Source organism: Halichoerus grypus, chromosome 7 (genome assembly GCF_964656455.1).
Source record: "Halichoerus grypus chromosome 7, mHalGry1.hap1.1, whole genome shotgun sequence".
Taxonomy (NCBI): domain Eukaryota; kingdom Metazoa; phylum Chordata; class Mammalia; order Carnivora; family Phocidae; genus Halichoerus; species Halichoerus grypus.
In genome coordinates, this window is record NC_135718.1 from 73,146,600 (window position 1) to 73,172,247 (window position 25,648).

The 25,648-nt window shown below is 45.1% G+C and overlaps 1 protein-coding gene across 5 annotated transcripts in view; it reads left to right on the top strand.

Annotated features, from left to right (window-relative positions):
• EDARADD (EDAR associated via death domain) overlaps positions 1-25,338 on the top strand; it is an 81,176-nt gene extending 55,838 nt beyond the window's left edge. For all 5 annotated transcript variants that reach the window (XM_078077750.1, XM_078077751.1, XM_036074114.2 and 2 more), the window contains 2 exons: positions 11,827-11,872; positions 23,281-25,338. In XM_078077750.1, the coding sequence (XP_077933876.1) occupies positions 11,827-11,872; positions 23,281-23,663 (429 nt within the window). In that variant the 3' untranslated portion in view covers positions 23,664-25,338. The remainder of the gene's footprint in view (positions 1-11,826; positions 11,873-23,280) is intronic.
• The last annotated feature ends 310 nt before the right edge of the window (positions 25,339-25,648 follow it).

The following is a 25,648-nucleotide window of genomic DNA, read 5'->3' on the forward strand; positions in this document are numbered from 1 at the left end:
TGAGTTAGTAGCCACTGCTCTTCCCAGTTGCTGCTGGGCCTCTTGCCTGGGGAGATTTTCGGCTTTTCCCACAGTTCTAAATGCTCTCTGTCTGGCAGCGCCGCGTGGGTCAGAGCGACTGCAACAAAACCGGTAAACGGTGGGGCTGCTCTTTTGCTTAAATTGGATTGAGAGGTAGTTGGCAAAATCCTCTCCAGCAGCCACATTGCCTTGGCAGAGCCACTGATCTAGCAGACTCTGCAAACCCAAAGCAATTATGCGAGTTATAATAACAGGGAACGGACCCAGGCAGTGCTCGCCCGCGATGGTATCTGAGGGGCGGCAGCCTGGCAGGTCACCGCCTGCCCTTCCGCAGCAATCCGTTCAAGCGCCAACAAGATGTGCTTAACAGATTGCTGAGCCCTCTGGTTTGTTCTTTGAGGGAAAAGCAGAGAGCTCTGGCTGGAGGAGATACTTAGTCGTGTCTCCCTTCATCCCTGAGACTGACGTTTCGAGAATGAGGAAGCAGTGCTGTTAGGTAAAACTAGAAAACTTTCCGTGGAGCCCGAACTTGCTATTTTTAACTCTGGTGAGAGGGACTTCCTTCGGCTTTGCGGTCCCTCGCTAACAGTCCAAACTGGAGTGCCCTTTCTTGAAACAGGCTGGGAGAGGGCTCCTGAGGCATGGCTGTCGGGGCATTTAGAGGAAGGGGAAGGAATTTCAAGGGTGGGTTTTGCTGGGATGGAACCACCTGTTCTGTAAATGTAAGTATTATACATCTCCCACTTCCCCTGCTCCCTCTCTCCTTCACTTACCCACCTTCCACCCCTGCCCCCGAGTCTGCACACTTGACCACCTCACCTCTACTAAGGGGATTGGGGATTGGGGTGCCCCATGTGGAGAACAGATACACAAACCCCTTAAAACCAAGCAGTACCAGGTGAATTTGATTAGAGTCTTTCAAAGGGGTAGATCTTTTCTTTGTCTTGATACCCTAGACAGTTTTGCCTAAAACACATAAAGATCTGACTCCCAGGATAGAACTTAACTTCCTCAGGTTGTATCATCTTACTTGTTCTAGACTAAATTTGTGTATCCAGCAAGGTGACCTTCCACTGGCCTGCCTCCTCGCTCTGCTTGTGCCATCCCTGGGAATGACGGCAGCTGGTAGCACATCATCACAGGGAGCAAATCCTCTACCCCCGCCCCCCAACACCCAACCTCGTCCCTTTTCTGCTCTTCCTCCTCCTCTCTCCCCCTGCCTGCAGGCTCAGCTCTCAACAGCCCTCACCTTCTCAGGCATTTCGGGCGGCGCTGCTCGTGCTGATTTTTGGTGGACCCTGCCTTGCCTCGCGCTCGGCTGGGGTAGACCAGGACCACCTGTATTCTGTGTTTCTGAATGCTGGACACAATAATGAAATGTAAACTGCTGTTCCCACAACAAATTCATGCTGTCCACTGCAGTCATCATTCCAGGGCCTTGAAAATGTTTTCTTTAATAAACTTGCCAGAAATGAAATTTTAAAAGAAAAATCAAAGTACAGACAGTCCCCAACTTAGAACGGGCCAACTTAATGATTTTTCGACTTTACGGGGGTGCAAACACGAAACGTGTTCAGTACCGCACTTGAGATTTGAGATACGCGTATTTTCCCGGGCTAGCGATCCCCAGTACGATCCTCTCTCCTGAAGCCAGGCAGCGGCCCCAGGTTCCAGGCAACCACACAACCACAAGGGTCAACAGCCAACACACCGACAGCCCTTCTGCACCCACACAGCCGTTCTGCTTCCCACTGTCAGTAGGGTGCTCAGTCAATGACCTGAGATCTTCTGCACTTTATCAAATGCTCTTGCCCAGCTGCAAGAGATGCTCTTGTCCAACTGCGGCCTAATATAAGTGTTCTCTCTCTCTCTCTTTTTTAAGATTTACTTATTTGAGAGAGTGAGCATGCAGGAGGGAGGGGCAAGGGAAAGAGAGAGAAGCTTAAGCAGACTTGCTGCTGAGCATGGGGCTCGATCCCACAACCTGGAGATCACGACCTGAGCCGAAACCAAGAGTCTGAGGCTTAATTGACTGAGCCACCCAGACTCCCCAGCTAATGTTAAGTGTTCTGAGCACATTTAAGGTCAACTGGGCTGAGCTATGATGTTCGGTAGGTTAGCTATCGTAGGATATTTTCAACTTACAATGGGTTTATTGGGATATAACCCTGTCAGAAGTCAAGGAAGATCTATAATCTAATTTGATAGTCTAATGTGATGTTTTATTAACTTATTTCTACTTTTGGGCCAAGTCAAAATAATATATTTGTGGTCAGACACATATAAGCCAAAGGGCAGAAATGCCAGCTTTCTAGCACTTAGTAATTATTTCCCTAGGAACAGCATAAGAGGAGCTTATTAATCACGAAGTTATACAGTCCTTCATTATATCCACTCTAATTGTTTGACTTAAAGGCTTCTGTTCTCATTATCATTTAGTGCTTTATTGACTGTAATGCCTTTGAATTTCACCAGTGAGTTAGAATTTCACTAGACTTCGCGCTGGTGTGGGTGTGGGGTACGGCCACCTACATGCACAGTTGAGAGTGCAAACTGATACAACTTTCAGAACACTGGTTGGCAGCATCTATTACCATTGATCAGGCGATCTCCCTTTAAGGATCCTACAGAAATCACAGCAGAGTGTGTTTGAAATAGAGAAAAATTGCAGATAACCTACATGCCCATCTGTAGGGACTGGTTGAATACATTTTGGTACTTTGACACAGTACAATTAAAACCATTAGAAAAAGGAGAGACCACTGGCCTTAAAAGATATCCATAAGATATTATTTTTTTAAAGATTTTATTTATTTATTTGAAAGAAAGAGACAGAGCATGAGCGGGGGGGAGGGGCAGAGGGAAAAGCAGACTCCCTACTAAGCAGGGAGCCCAAGACGGGGCTCGATCCCAAGACCCTGAGATCATAACCTGAGCCAAAGGCAGACGCTTAACCGACTGAGCCACCCGGCTACCCTCCATAAGATATTATTAAATAAAACAAATTGTAGGGGTGCCTGGGTGGCTCAGTCGGTTAAGCGTCTGACTCTTGATTTCGGCTCAGGTCATGATCTCAGGTTGTGAGATCGAGCTCCATGTTGGGCTTCATATTGGGTGGGAATCCTGCTTAAAATTCTTTCTCCCTCTTCCTCTGCTCCTCCTCCACTTAAAAAAAAAAAAAAGTGCAGACTAGTATGGTTTGGGGTTAAAAAACTGTCTCAGTCTTGGTTCCTATGACTAAGGAATCAGGAAGGACATGCCCCAGATTGTAACCAGTAACCTCTGAGGGGAGATGGGCTGAGAGATTGAGAGAAAGATTTTCACGTCTTTTGTGGCTTTTTGAAAAAACAGTTTGAATAACAATATTCCTTAACTTACAGTGGGGTTATGCCCTCATAAACCCATTGTAAGTTAAAAATATTTAAGTTGAAAATGCGTTACTGGGCGCCTGGGTGGCTCAGTCAGTTGGGCGTCTGCCTTTGGCTCAGGTCATGATCCCAGAGTCCTGGGATCGAGTCCCACGTCAGGCTCCCTGCTCAGCATGGAGTCTGCTTCTCCCTCTCCCTCTCTCTCACAAAAATAAATAAAATCTAAAAAAAGAAAAGAAAAAGAAAATGCATTGCTACGCCTAACTTACCAAACATCATAGCTCAGCCCAGCCAACTTTAAATATGCTCAGAACATTTATGTTAGCCTGCCGTTGGGCAAGAGCATCTCACATGAAGCCTATTTGATAAAGTGCAGAAGATCTCAGGTCATTGACTGAGCACCCTACTGACAGTGGGAAGCAGAACGGCTGTGTGGGTGCAGAAGGGCTGTCGGTGTGTTGGCTGTTGACCCTTGTGGTGGTGTGGTTGCCTGGAACCTGGGGCCGCTGCCTGGCTTCAGGAGAGAGGATCGTACTGGGGATCGCTAGCCCGGGAAAATATGCGTATCTCAAATCTCAAGTGCGGTTTCTACTGAACACGTATCGCGTTTGCACCCCCGTAAAGTCAAAAAATCATAAGCCTTTTTTTAAAAGAAAAATCAGTCAGGAGCCATCTGTATTTTTTATTTTGTGTGTATTTTTGGTATTTTTTTTCAAATTAAAGTCATGGAATAACTCATTCAAACATTTGAATGGTATTTAGGCCTAACCAACTTCCAGGGGTGCCTGGGTGGCTCAGTTGGTGAAGTGTCTGCCTTCGGCTCAGGTCATGATCTCAGGGTCCTGGGATCGAGTCCTGCATCGGGCTCCCTGCTCAGTGGAGAGCCTGCTTCTCCCTCTCCCTCTGCCCCTCCCCCACTCATTCTCTCTCTCTCTCTCTCTCTCTCTCTCTCTCTCTCTCTCAAATAAATAAATAAAATCTTAAATTTAAAAAAAAGGCCTAACCAACTTCCATATATTGACACTTGCAACCAAGTGGTCTGTCTTCAGCCCCACATAATTACGCACCACGGGAAGATGATAGGGTAAACTGCAGAGTGGTGAGGGTGCTTGCTCATCTTGCAGCCTTGCACAAGTGTGTGCTCCGGCATCGCGTGCATCCTGCACCCGGGATTTGCGAGTGTTAGAAATCTAGGCAGAAACCCCCTGCCTCTCTGAGACACCCTCTCCCTTTGCATGTGCAAACCGTAACCTCCTGTGAAACACTTGATGATATTTTGGAACAGTAATCAACTAAACTTCATGCTCAAGGGGAAAACCCCTCCCTCCTTCACCTTTGAAACAGTAGCAAGGGTGTGAAATTACACCCGAGCATGCCCGGCCTCCAAGTCACAGGAGTAGCTGCTCCGGGCTTTGACCCCCACTTCAACTCCAGAAATAGCAGGTCTTCCTTACAGTTGGATAGAACCCTCTTTGAACCAAATGTACACAAACCCACAGGTTCGCTCTCACCCCAGCAAAGCAGTGCAGCCTTTATTTGAAATTTCCATTCTTCTGCATTTCGTTCTTTCATCCTCAATGGAACTTTCCCTGTTCCCTGAGGTCTCACTTGAATTCCTGCCCACCTTTGTGCTCCCCTGGCTTTCTCCCTGTGCCTTTCTAACATGTTACTCATTCCTTGTGGTATCAATATTTATGCTCATGTCTTTGTTTCCTTACCGGCTTGGAACCTTGAAGCCGCGAGGATATGGATCCTTTGTCTCCATATTCCAAGCCTTAGAATGGCCTCGGACACTGAGTCGGTGCTTGGTAAATGTATCCTAAATTAAATACATTTCTAAAGGCCAGTTTCTGGAATATACTTTCAAATAAATAGATATGCCCAGCTTTTTATATATATAGTATACTTCAGTAAAAAGTAAAAGTGTAAACAGTTAGCTGCAACAATCGTATTTACTTTGCAGAAAAAAGAATTAAGTATAAATTGCTTTAGAAAAATCGAACAGGAGACTCATAGTCTAGTCCTAATGTGTAGAAGCAGATGATCGATACATTCATTCAGGAGAGTTACACAGATACCCACTGTGTCTTGGGAATTCACATCACTGAAAGTGGCTTGAGTTTCACTGGCTGTGTGACAGGAGACACTAGAACAGTCTAAATCCGAGCTGAAGAAGATCTGTTACTATTGCACACCTAAGCTTTTAAAATCATATTTTCAAAGCCATTTACTAAAATATTGTCTTAAAGCACAGAGATCAAGCTTTAGCATTGGTTGTTCTCCCAAAGAAGCTACTTAAGGAATTTGACTGAACTGGTACCTCAAGTGGATAAGTCCATTTGCGTGGAAGGTAGCTCTTTTCTGGCTCTTTGGGTGTAATTCGGGTTGCTGCAACCAAGTGAGCAGTGATAACTTGGTTTGGGTCTTCATGGTGGTTTCCAACCAGACTCAGGTGATAATCAGGTTAACCAACCTGTTGAGTGCTTTCCCACCCAGTTTTCCTTTCCCTGGTTTACAAAATAACAAAGATGGAACTCTTTATTCATTAGCTAAGCATAGACATTTAAAGATGGAACTAGACAGTCCGGAAGAGCATGTTTCCTAGAAGACTAACTCCTAGGTACCGATTAGTACCTTCCCCATCAATCTGTCAGCGTCTTCTGCTTATCAGTCCATCCCCACGTGGGATACACATTCATCTCTGAGGAGAAAGTTTTCCCCACAGTGTGTTCTTGGCCTTTGGGTTTCTGTTGCCGTGTGAAATCTGTGTGAAATTTCCAGAGGTGCCTCTTCATCACCTGGTGCCTTCAGCTCCCTAAGCAGAAATGGGACCTGGCAACTCATTTATAAGCTAACCAAAGTACAAAACGAGTGTAACGTAGCCAACTTTCTGCTCAAAGAATTCTTGGCAGCAGTTAACACCTTTTCCCAAGTATAAGGTAATTCCCCCATATTCACAATGAGAAGGCTTTACAAAATGGGGATTTTCTTTAGCCTGCTTGGATATATAAAACATTGGTGTTCAACTTTGCGGTCCCTTCAAATTTCCTAAGGAGATTAAGAAAAAAATTTTTTTATTGTGGTAAAATACACATAACATAATATTTACCATCTTGGCCATCTTTAAGTACGTGGTTCTGTGGCATTAAGTCCATTCAGGGTGTGCAGCCATCACCACCATCCATCTCTAGTCATCTTCCCCAACTGAAACTCTATACCCATTAAATACTAATTCTCCCTTCTCCACTCACCCCACATCCCAGTAATCACTATTTTACTTTCTGTCTTTTGAATTTGATTCCTCTAAGTACTTCATATAACTGGAATCATATAGTATTTTTCCCTTTGTGACTGGCTTATTTCACTTGCCATAATGTCCTCAAGGTTCATCCATGTTTGTAGCCTGGGACAGAATTCCCTTCCTTTTTAAGGCTGGGTCATATTTGACATTTTGTTAATCCATTCATCTGTCAACAGTCATTTGGTTTGTTTCCATCTTTTTTCTTATCTGGACCTTTCTTTTTTGGCACATGGATCCAACCATACCCAGAAACTATTCTCTCCCACAAAACCAATACTTTATACTTGAACTTCGTTCAGAATTAAAATAAGGCGTTTAAACAGAAATCTTTTTTGTCATTTGTAAATGGTAGTTCTTCGCTCCTGAGAAGTACTTGGAGTAGTCAGTGAGCTAACCCAAAGCATCATGTGCCTGGCACATGGTATGCACTCTGCAGAAGTAAGTCCTTGAAAAGTCTGGAAAGAATTAGGAAAGAAGAAAGGGGGTAGAATGAGGGGACTGGTTTCAGAGGTCGGCTTAGAACAGGGGAGACTTGTATGTGATAGGAGGCCCTGGCTCACTTCTCCTGCTGTCTTGGGTTGCTCACAGCTAAGCCCAGTGCCGTTCTGGCCTACAACTCTGTCCTTCTCCATGTTCCTGGATCAGTTTTAATGGGAGCAGCAGATCACAAGCTACAGCTTGTGCAACTGAGCACCATTCATTCCCTCAGGCCCCAGTCCCATGTCCCAGGGATGCCCCAGGCTGGACCTCCGTGCCCAAGTCACAGCTCCCCCAGTCCCTTGGACTCCGGTTCCTAGAACTGGGCTTAGGTTAGGTTCCCAACACCGCATACCTCCTGAGGACCGGTACTGGCCCTGTCTGCCACCCGGGATCATCTGCCCATGTTTCCTACTGGTATGTCACATCCCTCTGAAATCCAGGTGGAGCCCACAGTCTGCTTTTGGAAATCCCTCACATCAGCTGCTTCCAGAACCATCACAGAACTTGCCACATCCTCTGTATCCTGGGCCTTGTCCATGAGCTGATCCTCTGCTCCCTTGTCCATCTCAGACCACGCCTCAGGGCTGAGCTGTAGCGATAGACCCCCCTGCGACAATGCTGGGTTCAGTTATATTGAACTAACATTTCTGAACACAGCATCTAAGCTCAGTGCTAGGCAATATAAAGATGGATAAGATATGTCCCAACCTTCCCGGTTTTAAAGTGCCATTAAAAACATCTGCACAGGACCATAATTCAAGGATAAAGGTTGGGCCTTGAAGATGAAAAGACACCATCTCTTTGGAGATAGGAGAAAAGGAGAATACACAGGCCCAGCCCCTTCTCGGGATAAGAGACGCAAATGGGTATGAGGCCTTCAGCTGAGTGGAAAAGGTTTGGAACAAAACCCAAGGGGGCCTTAAGGAGGACAGTGGAAGAAAAACCAAGCATGACCGAGGAGCAGTTGAGACCCAGCTGAGATCAGATATGTGATCTTATGAATGTGGGAGGTTTATCACTTCTTTCTCCCAAGCAATACTCAGCAGTTCAGAGCAAGACAGGGGGAAGGGAGGGCAGAGCTAAGGACTGGCCAGGGGCCCACAGCTGACGGACAAGTCTAGAGTGTTTATAAACACATGGCTAAGACACTGGACCATGACTGAGTGGACAGGAATCCAGGTGAGGCCAGAACAATGGAGTGGGGGTGGAGGCCACAGAATCAGTGACCAAGAAGATGAGGCCAACGAGCAGGGTCAGAGGGCATGAGGGAAGCATGGAGAGAGCATCATGGAGGACGGCAGTTCATCCCCTGCTCTGGAGACCACAGACTTCACACCATACTTGTGTCTTCTTTCCTTCCTCCCTCCCACTCGCTGTCCCTTCCACAGATACTATGTGTTACCTGTTTCCAACGTGCTAATCACAGGACAGCCTAGACAAGGGCCCTTGCCTGGTAGTCCAGAGTTTAGTGCAGAAGAGAGACACTTCAACCCCTCACACCCAGTGTAGCAAGCGTCCTGTGGGGTGCACAGACAGGATGCCGTGGGAACACCCCAACACATGAGCCACACTGGGAGTTTGCAGAAGGCTTTCCAAGAGAAAGTGATGTCTGAGCCGGGACCTCAAAGATAAGAGGAAGTTAAGTAGACAGAAGGGTGAGGGGAGTGTAGCCCTGCAGGCTGAGACCTCTCCCCACCGCCCACCTGGTAGAAGCTGGCTTTCACTTCCATCTCAGCTGGAACTGCTTTCAGATATCACCACTCATCTCCTCACCAAATCTTGTCTTCGCGGGGCGCACAGAGCCCCTAAACTTGCCCTAACTTGATGTTGTCACCTTTTGCTTTTCTCCCTCCTCTCTGACTTCCCTTCTCTGCTTCCCCCTTTGTGCCCTCCCCTGCCCCCGAAATATAGGTGTCGGTGTGTTCTTCAAGGCTGTGACCACACGTCTTGCTCTCCAGCATCTCTCTTCTTCCATAATCATGTCAACATCCATATTTTCCTCTCCGGCCCTGGCCTCCCTCAAGGACCCAGCACCATGTTTTCAATAGCCACGGACATCTCATGGTCTTATCCATCGCTCTTCAAAACTCTTGATTTCATCGCCTTTCGCCTCATGACAGTATCTCTGTGGTGGATCCAGCCTTATCCCTTCCTTTCCCAGATGTGTGGTCTGGGGTCTCATTAATCGTCACCTCCGAGGCCACCTTGCTTCCCCCGCCCCCACACCCCACAGTCACCTGGCCTGTACGTGCTAGGGAGCCGTGTACCCGTGCTGCACACACAGTAGGGGGCATTTCCTGCTCCGCTCCCGGAGAGCTCTGAGCAGGCCTGCTTCTGGAGAGAGCTCCCGAGTGAGTGCCCCGTTGTATTTGAGATGAAGCCAGCTCCTCAGATGGGCTTCCGGGCCTCAGTGTGGCCTCAGAGCGTCTCCCTCTATCGCCTCTCATGGCCTCTGCTTCAGAGGAAGTGCCCTAAGGCGCCATGTTGCCACTTCCTTGCCGGCTCACGTGGGCCTCTGGTTCAGTGCCCTTGCCTCCCAGTGCCCACTGTCCAGATCCTCAGCAAAGCTCATCTCAAATATCTCTGGTTCAAAGAAACCCCCTGTGGTTTTTTCCATCAGAGGAAACGTCTCCTCTCTGACCGTCTACACCTCCCTATTGGAACCCATCACTGTCTGCCTTGTATTTTAGTTAGTTGTGTGCATCTCTACTTCCCCAGCCTGTCTGAAGGCAGGCCTTGAGGTCAGGGGTTCAGATTTCTTTATCTCTGTATATAGGTTCAACACGGGGAACTGATACATCCTGGGTGCTCCATCCGGAGGTGTGGAGTAAAGGCGTGAATGTGGTTTCCGTAAGGCCATTTTAAAAAATGCAAAAATAAGTCTCTTCTGATTTCACTCTTAGAAAACTAACCTAAGAAGTATAACATAATAATCAGAGCAAGAACAGAGATCATAGATATTATTCTATTATTCTGTCTCCATCAACCTTCACAAGTCATTCTGAGTCACGTCATGTCCCTCGTCTCTGTCACGGGGATGATTCTGGCCAGACATTGTCTTTGGTAAAAATGTTCTCCAGGTTATGAGACATCAGGTCACATTTGCCATGTAACGTAGTCTCTCGTTAAAGGAAAGCTCATGGCTTAGCGGGGACCTCCACTTTCACATTTGTGGCTCTCAACACCAGCTGAAGGTCCTGTTTCTGTTTGCTCCATGCGTGTTTCCAATTCGGTGAGCAGAACCGTGACTTTGCTGATAAAAAAAAGCCTGCCTGCCCAGTCCTGTCACAATTGTACAGATGTGGGAAGGCAGGTCCCTACATGACCCGTCGAACAGTGGCCCTACCATTGTGGAGCTTCTGGGGTTAGGCTTGTAAAAGTAAAAAAAAAAAAAAAAGAGAGAGAGAGAGATTTTTGTTCTTTCAAAAATTTCCTATAACCCTGAGCCCCTGTATGCATAGAGCGAGCAGGTTGCTTTTCATTCCAGTTAGGATGGTGATGAGAGGCAAGACTCAAACAGAAACAAGAAATATTTAGATTCGTTGGGGGGTGAGGGGGGCGGGGATCTGGCTGGTTAAACATCGGAATGCTTCTTATGTGGAAAAAAAAAAATGAAGCTCATAATTAGACAAATGTATCTACATGGCTGAGACATGGGGATTTATGAGCTCAGAGTGAGGGGGAGGGCTTCTTAGACGATGAAGAGAAAAAGACTATTTAAAAGGCATGACCCCAGGGCATTAGCACGTCTTTCAGGGCGAAACTGAGAACACAGAGCACCTTAGGGATGAGCCAGTCTGTCGGCCACCTTAATCTACAAATGAGGATGCAGAGACCCGAGCCAGTAAGTGAGGTGTTTCAGGTTATTAGTGTAGCTGGATGAAAACCCAGGGCTTCTGACCCCACGCTGGTGCTGCTTCTGGAACCTGATGGAGGGGGTCATACTAGCTGCAGAGAGAGGCTTTCATTGTCTGAAGATGTCGTTAACATAAACAAACGTGTCCTGAGGATGGTCTCCTCTGCTGACTTCATTGAAAACACACACACACACACACACACACACACACACACACACACACACACACACACACACACACCCTCCAGCGAGGGAAACTATATCCCTCCATGGAGCCCATCCTGTGGCACGGCCTTGTTTGTAAAAACAGAACCCCCAGCAGAAGGGCAGAAACGCGAACATCTCTCAAGAGATTTGGACACTTCCTTTGGACCGTGTCTCTTGGCCGTTTCGAAATATATTTTTAAAAAATACTATAGATACTGAAACGAATTACAACCTAGACTGACAGCAAGCCCAAACAAAGAGTAGATAGGGAATAAAATAAAAATCATCCCTCGTGTGAAATAAAAGTAAAACGGTAGCACACTGTTTCATCCACTGGGCTCCGCTGTGTGCCGGGCACTGTCCTGGGAACGGAGGACCCAGCACAGCGAGCAAACAGACCAAAGCTCCTGCCCTCCAGGAGCTCCTATTCTAGAAGAAATGCATAGTTCCATACCCATTACAATACTGTTCTTGAGATCCATCACCACCCACCCTGCCAGGCTCTGGTGGAAATTTAACTACATGGGAAAACTGATACTATCTCCATTCATATATGGGTATAATTCTAATGAAGGTTGCTTTCTGGTTGACAGGGAGAAGAAAATGGCTTTCCAGACAGTACTGGAGATCCCCTTTCAGGTAAAGGATTGATTCTGCAGAGGTCTGGGCTTTTCTGATAACTGGCATGATGGAATTAAAGATAATTTGCAAATATGTTTATCATTAACTTTAAAAATCTGTATTATAGGCTAGAGAAACTTTCCAACCACAGGCCCAGGGGAAGTGGAAGGAAATGGTAACCAGATTTCACAAAAGCCTTCAAAGAGTATTTTCTCCGAGCTGACCCTATTTGGCTTGTGAAGGGCACGGCCGGGTTCTCAATAGGAAAAGTTTAGGAGGGGGTAACAGTGACAACAGAGCCGGGGGTCTTGGCATTGATGGAAAACTGCCAGGTGGAAGAAGGCAATGGGGCTGGGGCCAAGCAGGCCCCCATGGGAAGGGCCAGCTCAGCCAGTCACTGCCTCCATCCCTCCTCTGTGCCTGGGGCACTCCATTAGCCAAGGAGCCCCTCCCGCACCGGCCAAGTGCTCGTCCCCAGTCTGCCACTGGTGTGTTTAATGAGAGAAACAGTAAGATCTGCCTCCTTCCCCACTTGTTACTGTAAGTTGGAAACTTTGGCAGTCTTCAGATTTCTTATTAATTCATCATGGAGAAAATCTGGAGTGAGCATTAAAAGAAGCTACCAAAAGAATAACTAAAAAACATTAAAACCTCCCTAATGTTTTCTATACCTCTTAAAACACATATTGAAGGACCTGAGTCATCAGGGTTTTGTTTCTTTCTTTCTTGGGGGGAGGGTGGTGGACCCTAAAACCCTCAGGATAATGTGTCACCAATCCTACCTAGACTGTGCCCACGTAACCATGCTGAATATCAGAACATGTGGTGTATAGTCAACTTTTTCCCCCCCTTAGAAACATGATATGAGCAGCGCCTGGGTGGCTCAGTCGGTTAACATCCCACTCTTGATCTCAGCTCAGGTCTCAATCTCAGGGTCATGAGTTCAAGCCCTGCATTGGGCTCTACTTAAAAGAAAAGAAAAGAAGAGAAAGAAAAGAAAAGAAAGAAGGAAGGAAAGAAAGAAAGAAGGAAAGAAAGAAAGAAAGATAGATGTTAGCAGCAGTTATCTCTGGGTGGTGAGACTCTAGGTGATTTTTTTTTTCATTCAGTAGATTTTTATTTATTAAGGCCTACTGTGTGAGTCTCAGAGCAAAAGTATAGCTCTGGGAGACAGAAGTTGTGATCCTGGTTCCAGTCCAGCCACTACCCTGCTGTGATGAGAGAAGTCAAAGGGGAAACTGAGCCAGCTGAATTTGTACTGGAGCGTTCCCAGCAGGTTTCACGGTACAGGCCTAAGGTCAGGGTCCCATCTGGACACCCCGTTGGAACTTGCCTTCCCTGGACCACACCCCCCCACCAGAGGCTAGGACTGCTGGCCAGTAATTATCTCTCTTCCACAAATGCTGCAGCCAGCAAACTCAGAAGCACTAGCTGGGTGATGTGAGAAGGAGAAAGCATCTTTGCTCACAAGCAGTCAATTTTTGTTTTCTTTCCACTCTCCTATATTTTTTAAATTTCTAACATGAGTGGATATCAGAAAAAAATCTCTCCCCCCAAACTTTAACCTGTATATACAAATTTGTATATAACAAATGATCAGATGTAGGCAAATATATATAACATGTGATAAAATAACCAAGGAAATCCATAAAAGGCTAACTGATCGACCTCAGTGGTAAGAGCATGAATTTTTTTCCCCTATGCTCATCTGAATTTTCAGATTTTCTGCAGTAAGCACATATTTCTTTTCTTTTTTTTTTTTAAGATTTTATTTATTTGACAGAGATACAGTGAGAGAGAGAGAACAAGCAGGGGTAGCAGCAGAGGGAGAGGGAGAAGCAGGCTTCCCGCCGAGCAGGGAGCCCCATGTGGGGCTCGATCCCAGGATCCTGGGATCATGACCTGAGCCGAAGACAGTGACTTAACTGACTGAGCCACCCAGGCGCCCCTTTCTTTTCTAATTAAAAAAAAAACACACAACACCTGTATTTAAACTTTTAAAAGACTAACACCCTACACACTAATGTGGAATGTGAGCTAAAATGAAAATGGATAAAGTAAGTTGTTTAGGAATATCTATAAACCTTTATGATTTAAGGTTGTTGTTGACTAATAGATTAACTTTAATCAAATTTCAGTTGTCTATGAAATGGAAGACTTTTGAAGAGAATGAACTTTTCACAGTGATAGGTACAATGATCGAGTACAGATGGTGCTGTTGAGTCCATGCCTTTCGCACCCGGCGTGCTACCCTGCACACAAGAGTGAGCGTTCAGGTGTTCGGTTGGATTTTTGGTTTTGTCTTTGTTTTTCATAAACAAGGAGATGAGAGACACTGACTTAATGGCTTTGCTCTTGAGTAAACTGGCAAAAACTGATCTGTATATTTCGGTCTTTGAGTGAGAGTATCAACTTAAGTAAGCTTTATCGTTCTAGTTACAAGCACTAATTTAGCACTTACTATATACCAGGCCCTGTTGTAAGCACTTTAAAGAGCCGCTTAGAAAAAGTGCACATGACAGCTCTGAACTTACTTCCCTCACAAGATGGAGGTTACAGAAGCGATGCAGGGTCACGTGGCTGGTGCTGGGTCACAGGAGTCCTAAGTGGGACTCAAGCCTGGGGCCTGGCCGGGAGCCCAAGCCCAACCACCAAGCCAGGCTGCCTCTGGTCAGATGCATTGCCCGGGGAGTACACACATCGAATGCTTGAGTGTCATACAGGGGGTGAGGGTCAACTATCTCAGATACAGTCTTAATCTGGAACAAAGCCAAAGCCCACCCTCACACCCCCGCCCCCAAAGTCGGTCTCTGAAACACAGTAATACCTTTCACAAAAAGCTCGATACTTTCCCTGGATCAGGCCCTCAGGCCCTGAACTCAGAGCCTGGATTTTATTTAATTCTTGTCTTTGAAAACCTTAGTTATCTGTGATCCAGCTTATAGCTGGTTAAAATAAGCAATGTGGGGACGATGGAAGGCACTGCCCCAGAGGGAGGGATTAGACAGACATGGGAAATGACAGCCGACAGTTTGTAAGCAAGGAACGAAAAAGAATACAAATCAGAATCAGTTACCCCTGGAAAAGCAGAGTCTCCTTCACGGAACCAGTGAGTAAAGAAGCAAACGCCCGCAGGAGGCAGAGCACAAGAAAGAAGACTCTGTGCGGTGCCCCCGGTGGATAGAATAATGCACCTGCTCTCCACACTGGGCCAGTTTTTCAAGGATGATTTTCTGACAACCTTGCATAATTCAGCACTTGCCCAACCTAAACCTAATTTCCCCACAGAAATTCAGGTAAAATAGGATTGTTACTTTTGTTTCAAATTAGGTCCATTACATGACACTTTGTTCATATGTTTGTGTCACGTAATTTCAGAATCCGAATTCACATGGAATTCTATGCTGAATTTTTACCTGGGTCCTTCCTGACCTAAGTTGGGTTTTTTTTTCTTAAAGTGCCCTCTACACTCCAGCTTTGATGACAAAATCGAGGTGCAGCGTGATCTACTAGCCCAGATCCTTCCAATTTGTCAGGTCACAGCTGCTGCCAACTTGATGTCTCCTTAAAAGGGTGTTTTAGAGAGAGAGAGAATGAAATTGCATTGTTTTTCCCTTTGGTTAAGAGATCAAATGCCCACCAAAAGCCCTTGGGCTAGTTTCTTGGGAGATAAAAATAGTTCTTCATCATTTTCCAGCTCAAAGCATATAAACTACCTCCGATGAATAATGTGGGGGGTGTGTGTGTGTGCACCCCAGTGATTTATCAAAGCCATAAACTGACATTTTAAATATATTTCCAACCACATTGGAAACCACACACACGTAGAAAAAAACATGAGTTTATACCCTTAACACACATAACTGCAGAAGTATTTGACTCTGCTCTCACACTTTGTTGGTATTTTCCAGGCTCCAAATCTGATAATTTATAGACACCTGGGATAGAGTTATTTTATTTCAAGACCACAATATTTTGCTATTTGCTAAGTTGCCAATAAAAAAATGTTTACTATTTAATTGTTTGAATTAACTCAAGACCTAGTTATCCTGGGGAACATTATTATAAATGATCTAAGAGCTCACAGTGGTCCTGAGCACACTGGAGGGAAACACCCGTGTGGTAATAGTTCTCGGAAAGCCAGAGTGTGCAAGATAAAACGGCACCTACCCTGCAGGGAGACACATTAAGTCAATCTGTGATCTACTGCCAACATCTGACTGGAGCCAATTTCTAGGCTCAAGTAATCATGACCTTTGTGAATCCTGAATCTTGTTCCAGTTTACAATTAACTGTTAATTGACCAGTATTTTAAAACCCGCCAGCCCCAAACCGGAGTTAGACACTGCGCCGTTGGATGTGAGCTGTTTCTTACCGTTGTTTTAAATGACAGAGCCACACCTTGAGGGCGAACATTCTAGAATCCTGAAACGCTTTTTTAAAGTCTATGTAAATGTGTGTGTGTGAGAGAGGATGAAGAGTAGGGGGAGAGGACAGAAAACACCCCATAGGAAAACCCACTCATCTACTGTTGAGTGTGGGGACATGTTATCTGTTCAAAGACTTAATCACTGGACAGACACACCACCTCAAAAGTAGCTCTGATTCCAAAATGTAATTATGGCAGGCCCTTCTGACTAAGAACTTACTCTGCGGATGTCTTTAAGGCAATGGTTTTCAACCCCGGCTGCATTTTAGAATTCCCAGGGGAGCCTTTGAAAATTCCCATGTCCCTCCTGCACCCCAGGACCAATTAAACAAGGATTTCAGTGGGTGGGGCCAGAGGGTTGGGGGTGTGGGCAGGGTTCTGGGGGAGGAGGAGTTCCATCTTGTGGCCAAGGTTGAGAACTACTGCTTTAAAAAGGGCTGTTGGTTGTGCTTCCTTACCCACAGCTCTTAATCCTTTAAAGCCTCAACCCACGGCATGGTGGGCAGGCAACAATGGATGATCTCATTCAATCCTTGCAACAACCTTGTGAAAGAGATCTCACTGTCCCTGTTCAGGGAGTGAGGATATGGCCTCGGAGAGCTCGGTCACCTGTCCAAGTCACACACCTGCATCGTGCTAGCTGATACTGCCAGTCAGTTGGCATGCCTCTAAAGCTCTTCTTCATCTCTGTGGCGCACAGGTTACTTCTTCTCCATAGCGACCAGGCATCTTTCTTCTGCCTTATATATGCTCAGTTAGCCCAAAAAAAAAAAAAAAAAGTTTCGGTTGAGCTGGAATTTTCTAGATAGCTCTTCTTAGGCTGCCCAGGGGTTTCTAATTGGACTATAATTGGACTATTTCTCCATGACACATTCTTCATTCATTTGATTGACTCAACAAATATTACTGAGTGCTTACTGTGTGTCTGGGATGAAGTGGTGACATTAGATATGAAAGTCTCTTTCCTCTTGGAGTTTATATACTAGTTGGGAGTGACAGACAATAAACAGAAATAAGTCATTACATATGGTGGTAGAGTGTGCCTTGAGGAAAATAAACGAGGGTAATGGGATTTTGCCTGGCAGGGGAGGATGCTGCTTTAGCTAAGAAGGTTCACGGAGACCTGAACAATGCAAAGGAGCCAGCCATGTGAAGATCTGAGGATGGAAGACTCCAGGGAAAAGAGCTAGCTGGTGTAAAGGTCCTGAGGCAGGCCTGAGCTTAGCGATCTAGGGACAAGTGTGGGCAGGGAAGAGCGATAGAGAAGGAAGTGAGCTGAGAGGTATCCACAGAGGCCAGACTACATAGGGACTCTTTTCTTCCCTGTGTCCTTAAAAAAAAAAAAAAAAGAAAGACCTATCATCTCTACATAAGACCTGACAAAAATGCGTTCACATCCTTTATCGCATTTAATTCATGAGATAGAGAAATTATCATTTTCATTTTATGGATGAGGAATCTGAAGTCTGTGGATGTTAAATGCCTGGAGAAATCAAGCTCTAGGTGGTTAGAGTGCTGAGATTTGATGAGCCCCACATGACACAGGTCGGAATGATGCAGGATCACGGGCTCCGTGCCGGGCTGGTCGTACAGTAGCCCTTCCATAAATGACAGTTGGTGTGATGAAGAGACACTGAGAAGTCCGGCTCTTCCTCCTGTGACAGATTCTCCCCGAGTGTAAGCTGGTACTCAGGCTAGACTCACAGAGAGCAAGTCTTCCAGGGCTTTGGCCTCTAGAATAAGAAGTCGTACATTAATGGTGTGTTCCATTCTGGCTTCTCATCAGCAGAAGATACACAAGTCAGGCGTCAAAATATGGCAAGTAAGGACCCTCATTAGCGAATCTGAGTGACTTTTTATACATAAGTAACATCCTTTCTGAAATAGCCCTCTCCTCTCCTCCCCCAAATCTAGAATCAGTCCATTCTGTTGTATTTTTTTAAAGATTTATTTATTTATTTTAATTTTTATTGTTATGTTAATCACCATACGTTACATCATTAGCATTCTGTTGTATTTTAAGACCAATGCTGTATTGTTTTCCACCAATATCTGTTTATCGCCAGGAGACACCAGCAACCTTCCCTTTCTTTTAACTTTCTCTCTTCAGGTCCTAAGATTCATCAGACAATAATAAGAAGTCTCTAAGGGGGCGCCTCGCTGGCTCAGTGGGTAGAACGTGACTCTTGATCCCAGGGTCGTGAGTTCAAGCCCCACACTGGGTGTAGAGATTACTTAAAAATAACAAGCTTCCCTTGTCTCCTGGGAGAAAGCATAGTTCTTATTCATTCATCTGGCAAACAATTTCTGAGCTTCAACTGTACAGCAATCCTTTGCTTGTTTTTTGAGAGGCATCAGATAATAATCCCATTTTTCCCCATTTCTGATGAAAGCTTCTTTGGTCCTCTGTCTCTCTCCCCACAATTGTTTCTTCCCCAAGGCACCACCTAGCCTAGCCTTTTATGTGCACTATTACATGATAGGTGTTTAAAGCAGGGCAGGACAAAATGTATTTGATACAAAACAAAACAAAACATGTTTCTCCTCTTAAGTCCGCCAGAGAGCTAATTATAGTTTATGATTCTAAAAGGCAGCTTTAAATTCACTAGTGTTGGCAGTTCGTGGAGCTTGCAGTTCAATAAACGGTTTGTGGTTTGTGTCACGGAAAATACAAAAGGAAAACATCGATAGATTTTTGGCACATCATCTATTTTCAAACAAATTAATAAATCGTCAATGTAATTGTTCAAAGAAAAGCTTCTCTTATACTAGAGGGCTTAAAGGAGCTTCACAGAAACCTTACTGATGTCTTTCTTCTTCTTTATGTCATTTATTATTATATTATTTTTAGTCTTCTTCTTGACACCAAAGGAGAAAACCTTGCCAACAATGAATCTTACAAAGGTGGTACCAGAGATCACCCTTGGGCACCAATACATTTAATTCTGGTCTTCGAGATTTAAATCCTCCTTTCTTTTTCTGTGACATCTAAAAATATTTTTGAGGTATCCAAAGAAACACAATCATTATAAAAAAAATTAGGAAATATCCATTGGTAACATTTTTGTTATAAATGCTTCCAGACTTTTCCTGTGTCTGTGACCATATAATATATGCTTTACATGGATATGAATTACTATATTGTCTTTTGGTCTTTTTTAAAAAGATTTTATTTATTCATTTTTGAGAGAGTGAGCAGGGAGCCTGCCTTGATGCGGGGCTCAATCCCGGGACCCCAAGATCATGACCTGAGCTGAAGGCAGACGCTTAAGCGACTGAGCCACCTAGGCGCCCCTACTATGTTGTTTGTTTTTACAAAATCAGAATTATACATACTCTTTGGTAGCCTGCTTTCTTGGCCATTTGATGGAATATTGTTCATTTGACCCTACCTTTAAATAAAAGCAAAGAAAATTGCAGGATTTCCCTTATACCTTTCTTTTAGTAAAAAATCACCTTTACCATTACAAAGTTCATTTTTTAAATAAATAGACTTCTGTCCCATTGTGCTGCTAAAGCTTTACTTCTTTTTTTTTTAAGATTTTATTTATTTGAGAGAGAGAGAGAAAAAGAGAGAGCATGAGCAGAGGGGAGGGGCAGAGAGAGAGGGAGCAGACTCCCCGCTGAGCAGGGAGCCCGATGCGGGGCTCGATGCAGGGCTCGATCCCAGGACCCTGAGATCAGGACCTGAGCCGAAGGCAAATGCTTAACTAACGGAGCCACGCAGGTGCTCCAAAGCTTTACTTCTTAATGCATCATTATTAATATGGCTCAAGAACGGCTATATTACATAGAAATGTGATGCAACATTTTTAAACTCTAAGTTGTAGAGCACACTGCAGAATGATCTGGATCTGTTCTCAGGGCATTTAAGGTGTAATGAGGAACAAGAAAACCATGCAGAATATCTCACCGCAAGGGAGAGTCAGGAAATGCAAACAAAATGATGGGATTCTGAATGAGGCAGCATTCTGGGCCACAGCCGGGGAGATTTCATGCAAGGGGTGAATCTGAGGTGGGTTTTATAGGATGGATGAAGTTCAGCAGAGGGAGTCCTGCGAGAGGGAGAGGGAGAGAAGAGAGAAAACTGATCAGAGAGAAAACACCAGCAAAGACATATGGAGGCAAAAGAATATGAAGCCTAATTTTCCCACCTGTGAAATCGACAAATATTTTTCACTCGGTGCTAACAAAGGTCAAGTGAGATAAGCGGCATCACTGTTCCCTGGTTGGAGTGTAAATTGGTACCACTTTTATTTCTGGAAAGCACTTCGGGGCATATGCATTGATAGCCTTAGAATGCTCATACTTTTGGGCCTAATAATCCCATTACTGGTGCGATGAGTATAGATGTGGCCAAAAATATATATGCAAGGGTCTGCATCAGATTGTTCCTCTTAGTCGTGAGAATTGGAGAAAACCCTAAATGTTCAATAGTTTATACAAAATCTGTAATGGTGTATAATTTCCAATTTTTCTATCCTGCGCTAAATTAGTCTTTCTTTTAATTAGTCTGAGGTAGGCTTTACAGGATGGATGAAGTTCGGGGAATGGAGTAGTCCAGCTGGTCTGGAGCACAGATTGTATTTAAGGAAGTTCTGGGAAGGAAGACAGGAATTGTAGCATGGAGAGCTTCCAGTGGAGGTCACGACGTGTTCACTGGTTGAATACAGTGAAAAAGTCTACAAGGACACCTAGGGAGCTGTGTCAGTAGGGGGGTCAGGGTGCTTTTGATGCTTAGGGGGAGACACTTAAGTACTGTTTTAGGTCCCCTGAGTTGGAGATGTCATCTGGACATCAAGAGGGGCTTCCCAGTGCTCAGTTGTGGAGCCCAGAAGAGCAAGCAGGGCTACTCACTCATTTGTTCACTCATGCATTCACTCACTCATTCAATAAACATTGCTTACGCATTTGCTGTATGTCAAGGGCTGTGTGGGGGATCCCACAGATTCAAAAAGAAGGGGCCTTCCATTTTAGTGGGAGTGTGTGGTGGAGGTTGTTGGGAGCAGAGGAGGTGACCAAAGGGAGGGAGTGTGGGAGGGGAAAGCTAAGAACAGAACTGGAGCACTTCCTTGTCCCTCTCAAGGATTTGGCAGCGAGCAAGACAGGCTGGGATCTCAGCACGTCAAGTGATGGGGGAGGGATGCAGCTGGGACATGGTGGGCTGGGGCTGGGGGTTTGGGGCTCGGCTGTCGGAGGGAATCTTCAGGGAGGATGCACCCTGCCATGCAATAGACAGTGTCCAAAGGGGCAAAGGAGCCTTGGGCCCAGTTCCAGAGGCAGCCGTATCCAAGGGGAGCTGGTGTGAGGGGGGCATTAGAAGCCACAGGAGGTCCAGGTAACCTTCAAAGTCAGGTGGGAGCCTGCTTATTCATGTAATACATTGTGTTGGTTACCACAGAAATAAAACACCACTGGAGAAAGTTTGGAAAACAGAAACAATCTTACGGAATTAAGACGATAGCTATTACTATTTTTGTGCATTTCCTTCCATAGTATAGAGTTTTCACAGTTCTAATGTCAAGGACACACATTCTTTACATCTTGCATTTTTCACTTGAAATTACAGCACATGCGTTTTCTGGGTCGCTACATAGTTTTCATAGTTACTTCAATAAAATTCCATCAAGTAGTACAATAATTTATCCCACTAGTCCCTCACCTTTGGCATTTATTTTTAAAAAAATGGATAATAAAGATAAGACTGTAATTAAAATCATTCATGTGTATACATATTCTAGATTATCTCCTTAGGCTGGATTCCCAGAAGTTATGTTAGTAGGTCAAAGAGTAGGAGCAGGATTTTCATGGTTCTTGTCACCTTGCCATTTGTGCTTGCCTCCAGATGGCTGGTTCTCAACCTTCAGATCACCGAAGACACTCCTTTTTCCCAAATTCTTTCCTTTCCTAAATTGGGAAGTCCAGGGCTCAGTATAGTAAAGGTCATTGTAACCAACCTCCCAGAATTTTCCAAGCCAGTGATCTCTCACATAGCCTTTAGCAGTTAAAATCCCTGGTCAGAAGGGTCAGGAGCCTCAGTGCTGATGCAGAAGTTAAGACACTCAGGTTGCCATGTTGTGCAAACACCACTTAACAACTTAATCATAAATGACTTGCGAGCACTTCTTCCCTACTCCTTCATTCCCGCCCCCCCCCCCAACATGCTTCCTTGTATTGAAATGAGGCTAAAGATGACTGATGGAAGAATGTTTGCCCTTCCTCTGGGCTGGGGCTGTGCCCTTCTTGGTGAGGCTCAGCTCAAAAGCCTCCTGTTCTTCCATCCCACGGTGCACACCTCAGGGTGTTGGCTCTACTTCAAAGGCAGAAGAAGTGAAGTGGGTGAAGAAAACACAGATAAAGGCAAAGGATGATAAGGTGGCCATAAATCTCAAAAGTAAGTTTTCTGGCATTATCAATTATCACTCCGTTTCAAATATGCATATGGAGTGGATATTCCAGTTTTCAGTGTATGTGTGTTTAAAGGCCTTTTAAAGAGCTGTGCAATCCTTTATACCCCAACGTGCTGTGTTTGGCATTAAAAAGCTGTCAGGGCTGACTTGTAACTTGGAAGGGGTAAGAGTGGAGGTTCAGGCAAGTATGAGCTGGTTTACTTGTGGGACAGCGCAGTGTGACTCCCACCGGGGACCTGCCCCCAGAGAGAGCCCTGCTCCTCGGAGCCCAGATTCCAGCCAGCAGTCTCGCAAATGCCCAATGTGAGACTCAGAGAGTCTCCGAAAGAAAGGGAAACTGGCTGTATAAAATCTTACTAGTGCTTCCAGCAAAGCCACCCATCCCTTGGCTGTCAAGAATGCCACGTTCGTTGTGTGAGCCTATGGAAATGAGTAACCTGAAAGCATCTATGAGTATCTGTAGGATACGCTGTGTTACACTCTCACCGGTGCTCTTGGCATTTGAGCAGGAAAATCAAGGACGGGAGAGATGGATGCGTGCGTTCGCTTTCTTGCTGACCTGTGGGCTGTATTGCTTGTTCCTGCAGATCTAAGCAAAGGCGAGTCCTGCAAGGAGAACTGTACTTGTCCCACCTGCTCGCTCCGGGCCCCGACCATAAGTGACTTACTCAATGATCAGGACTTACTTGACGTCATCAGGATAAAGCTGGATCCATGTCACCCGACAGTAAAAAACTGGAGGAATTTTGCCAGCAAATGGGGCATGCCCTATGATGAACTGTGTTTCTTGGAGCAGAGGCCTCAGAGCCCCACCTTGGAGTTCTTGCTGCGGAACAGCCAGAGGCCAGTGGGCCAGCTGATGGAGCTGTGCAGGTTCTACCACAGGGCCGACGTGGAGAAGGTCCTGCACAGGTGGGTGGATGAGGAATGGCCCAAGAGGGGCCGTGGAGACCACCCCAGGAACTTCTAGACCTCCGCTTCTTCGTACTGGCCTCTTTGGACCTTGAAACAGCCACAGGACCTTGAAACAACCACAGGTTGAGGATCTGTTCTTTTTTTTTTTTTTTTAAGAGTTTAGGATAAGGACACGGAACCGTGGACATTGGTTTTCCCCAAAGCTGGTGGTTTTTTTGGAGGGGTAGGTTATGTTTTGGTGGCGGATTTTTGTTTATTTAGTGTTGCACCTTGGTTTTAATTTAATATTTGAACCTGGAAGCGGGAAAGATACTTTGTAGGCTCCTATAGGGACGGGGGCCAAAGTCTACAATCGGAGTGGATTCATGCCATGATGAAAATAAAATTATCCTCTCCCTTCAATGCTGTGGAAGATTGAAATAAGAACTAAGTTTGTTGATGGCCCCAGTTGATCGTCATCCATGGGATCCTTCATGATGGACAGCACTCCAACAGCTGACAAGAAAACAGCACAGAGAAGTTACCTTGTTTGTTCCTTTTTCGGTCATAAAGTGCTTAGGTGAAGTAGCAGGGTACTGGTGTTATGGGGCCTTACCTTCACCCCATATGTGCCATCTCTTTTATGCAAATACTTTGGTAATCTGTGCACTATCAAAAATGTCATTTGCTCAAGCATTTTTGGAAGAAATGCAAAATTGGTGGTGGGAAGAGAGAGTCAGGAATCGGGGGGAATAAGGACCTTGGGCATGGTGTTTGACAAAGAGAGTACACAAAATGCCCTTTGTTACCCAAGACTTTTTAAAAATTAGTTTAATGTTTACTTTTACATCTTTTATATAAGGCTGAGTGTTTCGCCCCTTTGATCAAGCTCAGTTAAGAAGTAAATAAAAATCACCTGGCCCATGGTTGCAACGTAACCACTCTTCTAGCACCTACTATCCCAACTGGAAACAGGGCCACTTGTAACAAGCACTACATAGCGGTTTAGCCAAGAACCGGGAATTGGTATTAAAATCCAAACTTCAAAGGATTTTAAACCAAATGAAAAATTGGGTCCAAACAATATCTGGTGTTCTTATTTGATGGCTTAAGGGGAGGTAAAGTGTGGAGGATGGGAGGGTTTGTTACTGGAGAGATCCGATATTCTCGATTTTTTACAGGGTAACAGATACAAGGTAAAGTCTTGGCTTGCTTGACAATTTCATAAAAGTGCTATTTGGTTTTGGCTGTGGGTTCAGACAATTAAGGCACTTCTTTCGGTTTGGTGGGATTCTGTCTACGTCCCTGATTAAAATAAGCAAAAATGACGAAGAGCATTGATTGCAGTACAAAAAAGATTAGGATTAACTCAAAAGAAAATTATTTTCTCAACCACTAACATAGTTTTCCACGAACAGTTTTAGCGGGTTTTATTAGGTTGCTAATATATACAGTCAGCTTTGCTATCAAATGTAAACTCTAAACTAGCAAAATCTACTACGGAGATTTACTCATCACTTCTCCTTCAGGGTTCATCACACCCAGCTCATCTCACTTGTCTGATTTATCAGATAAATGTCAGGTTTATCACATGATGTATTTAAAGGAGCAGCCGGCAATAAAATGTGGAGATTTTTAAAAATAGGTTCTTCTGCAGTGGATGTCCAATGAGGGGGTTGTTAAATAGTTATTGTCAGCCATGCTCCAGGCACCGTACAGAACTCATTAAAGGGGCTCTAATCTTCTAGGAATTTGATTTTTATGTTCCATGTTCTCATTAAGCTACACACGACACGCCCCCCCCATATGTTAGCCCAAAATGTGCTGGGGAAAAATATAGAGGAGCTTTCGGTATTTGTTATTGACAACGCTAGGGAAAAGGGTTGTGATTATTCAGTGCGGCATGGTATGGACCCCCAGCAGGGGATGCTGTCACCTTGTGTCCCGCCACCCTTGGGATACAAGGAGGGGATCCCAGCCTGACCAATGTCCTGCTGACCGCTGCCTGGCCAGTGCCACAGAAAATCCCTCCCCTCTCTGTGCTGCTGGGGAACTCCATCT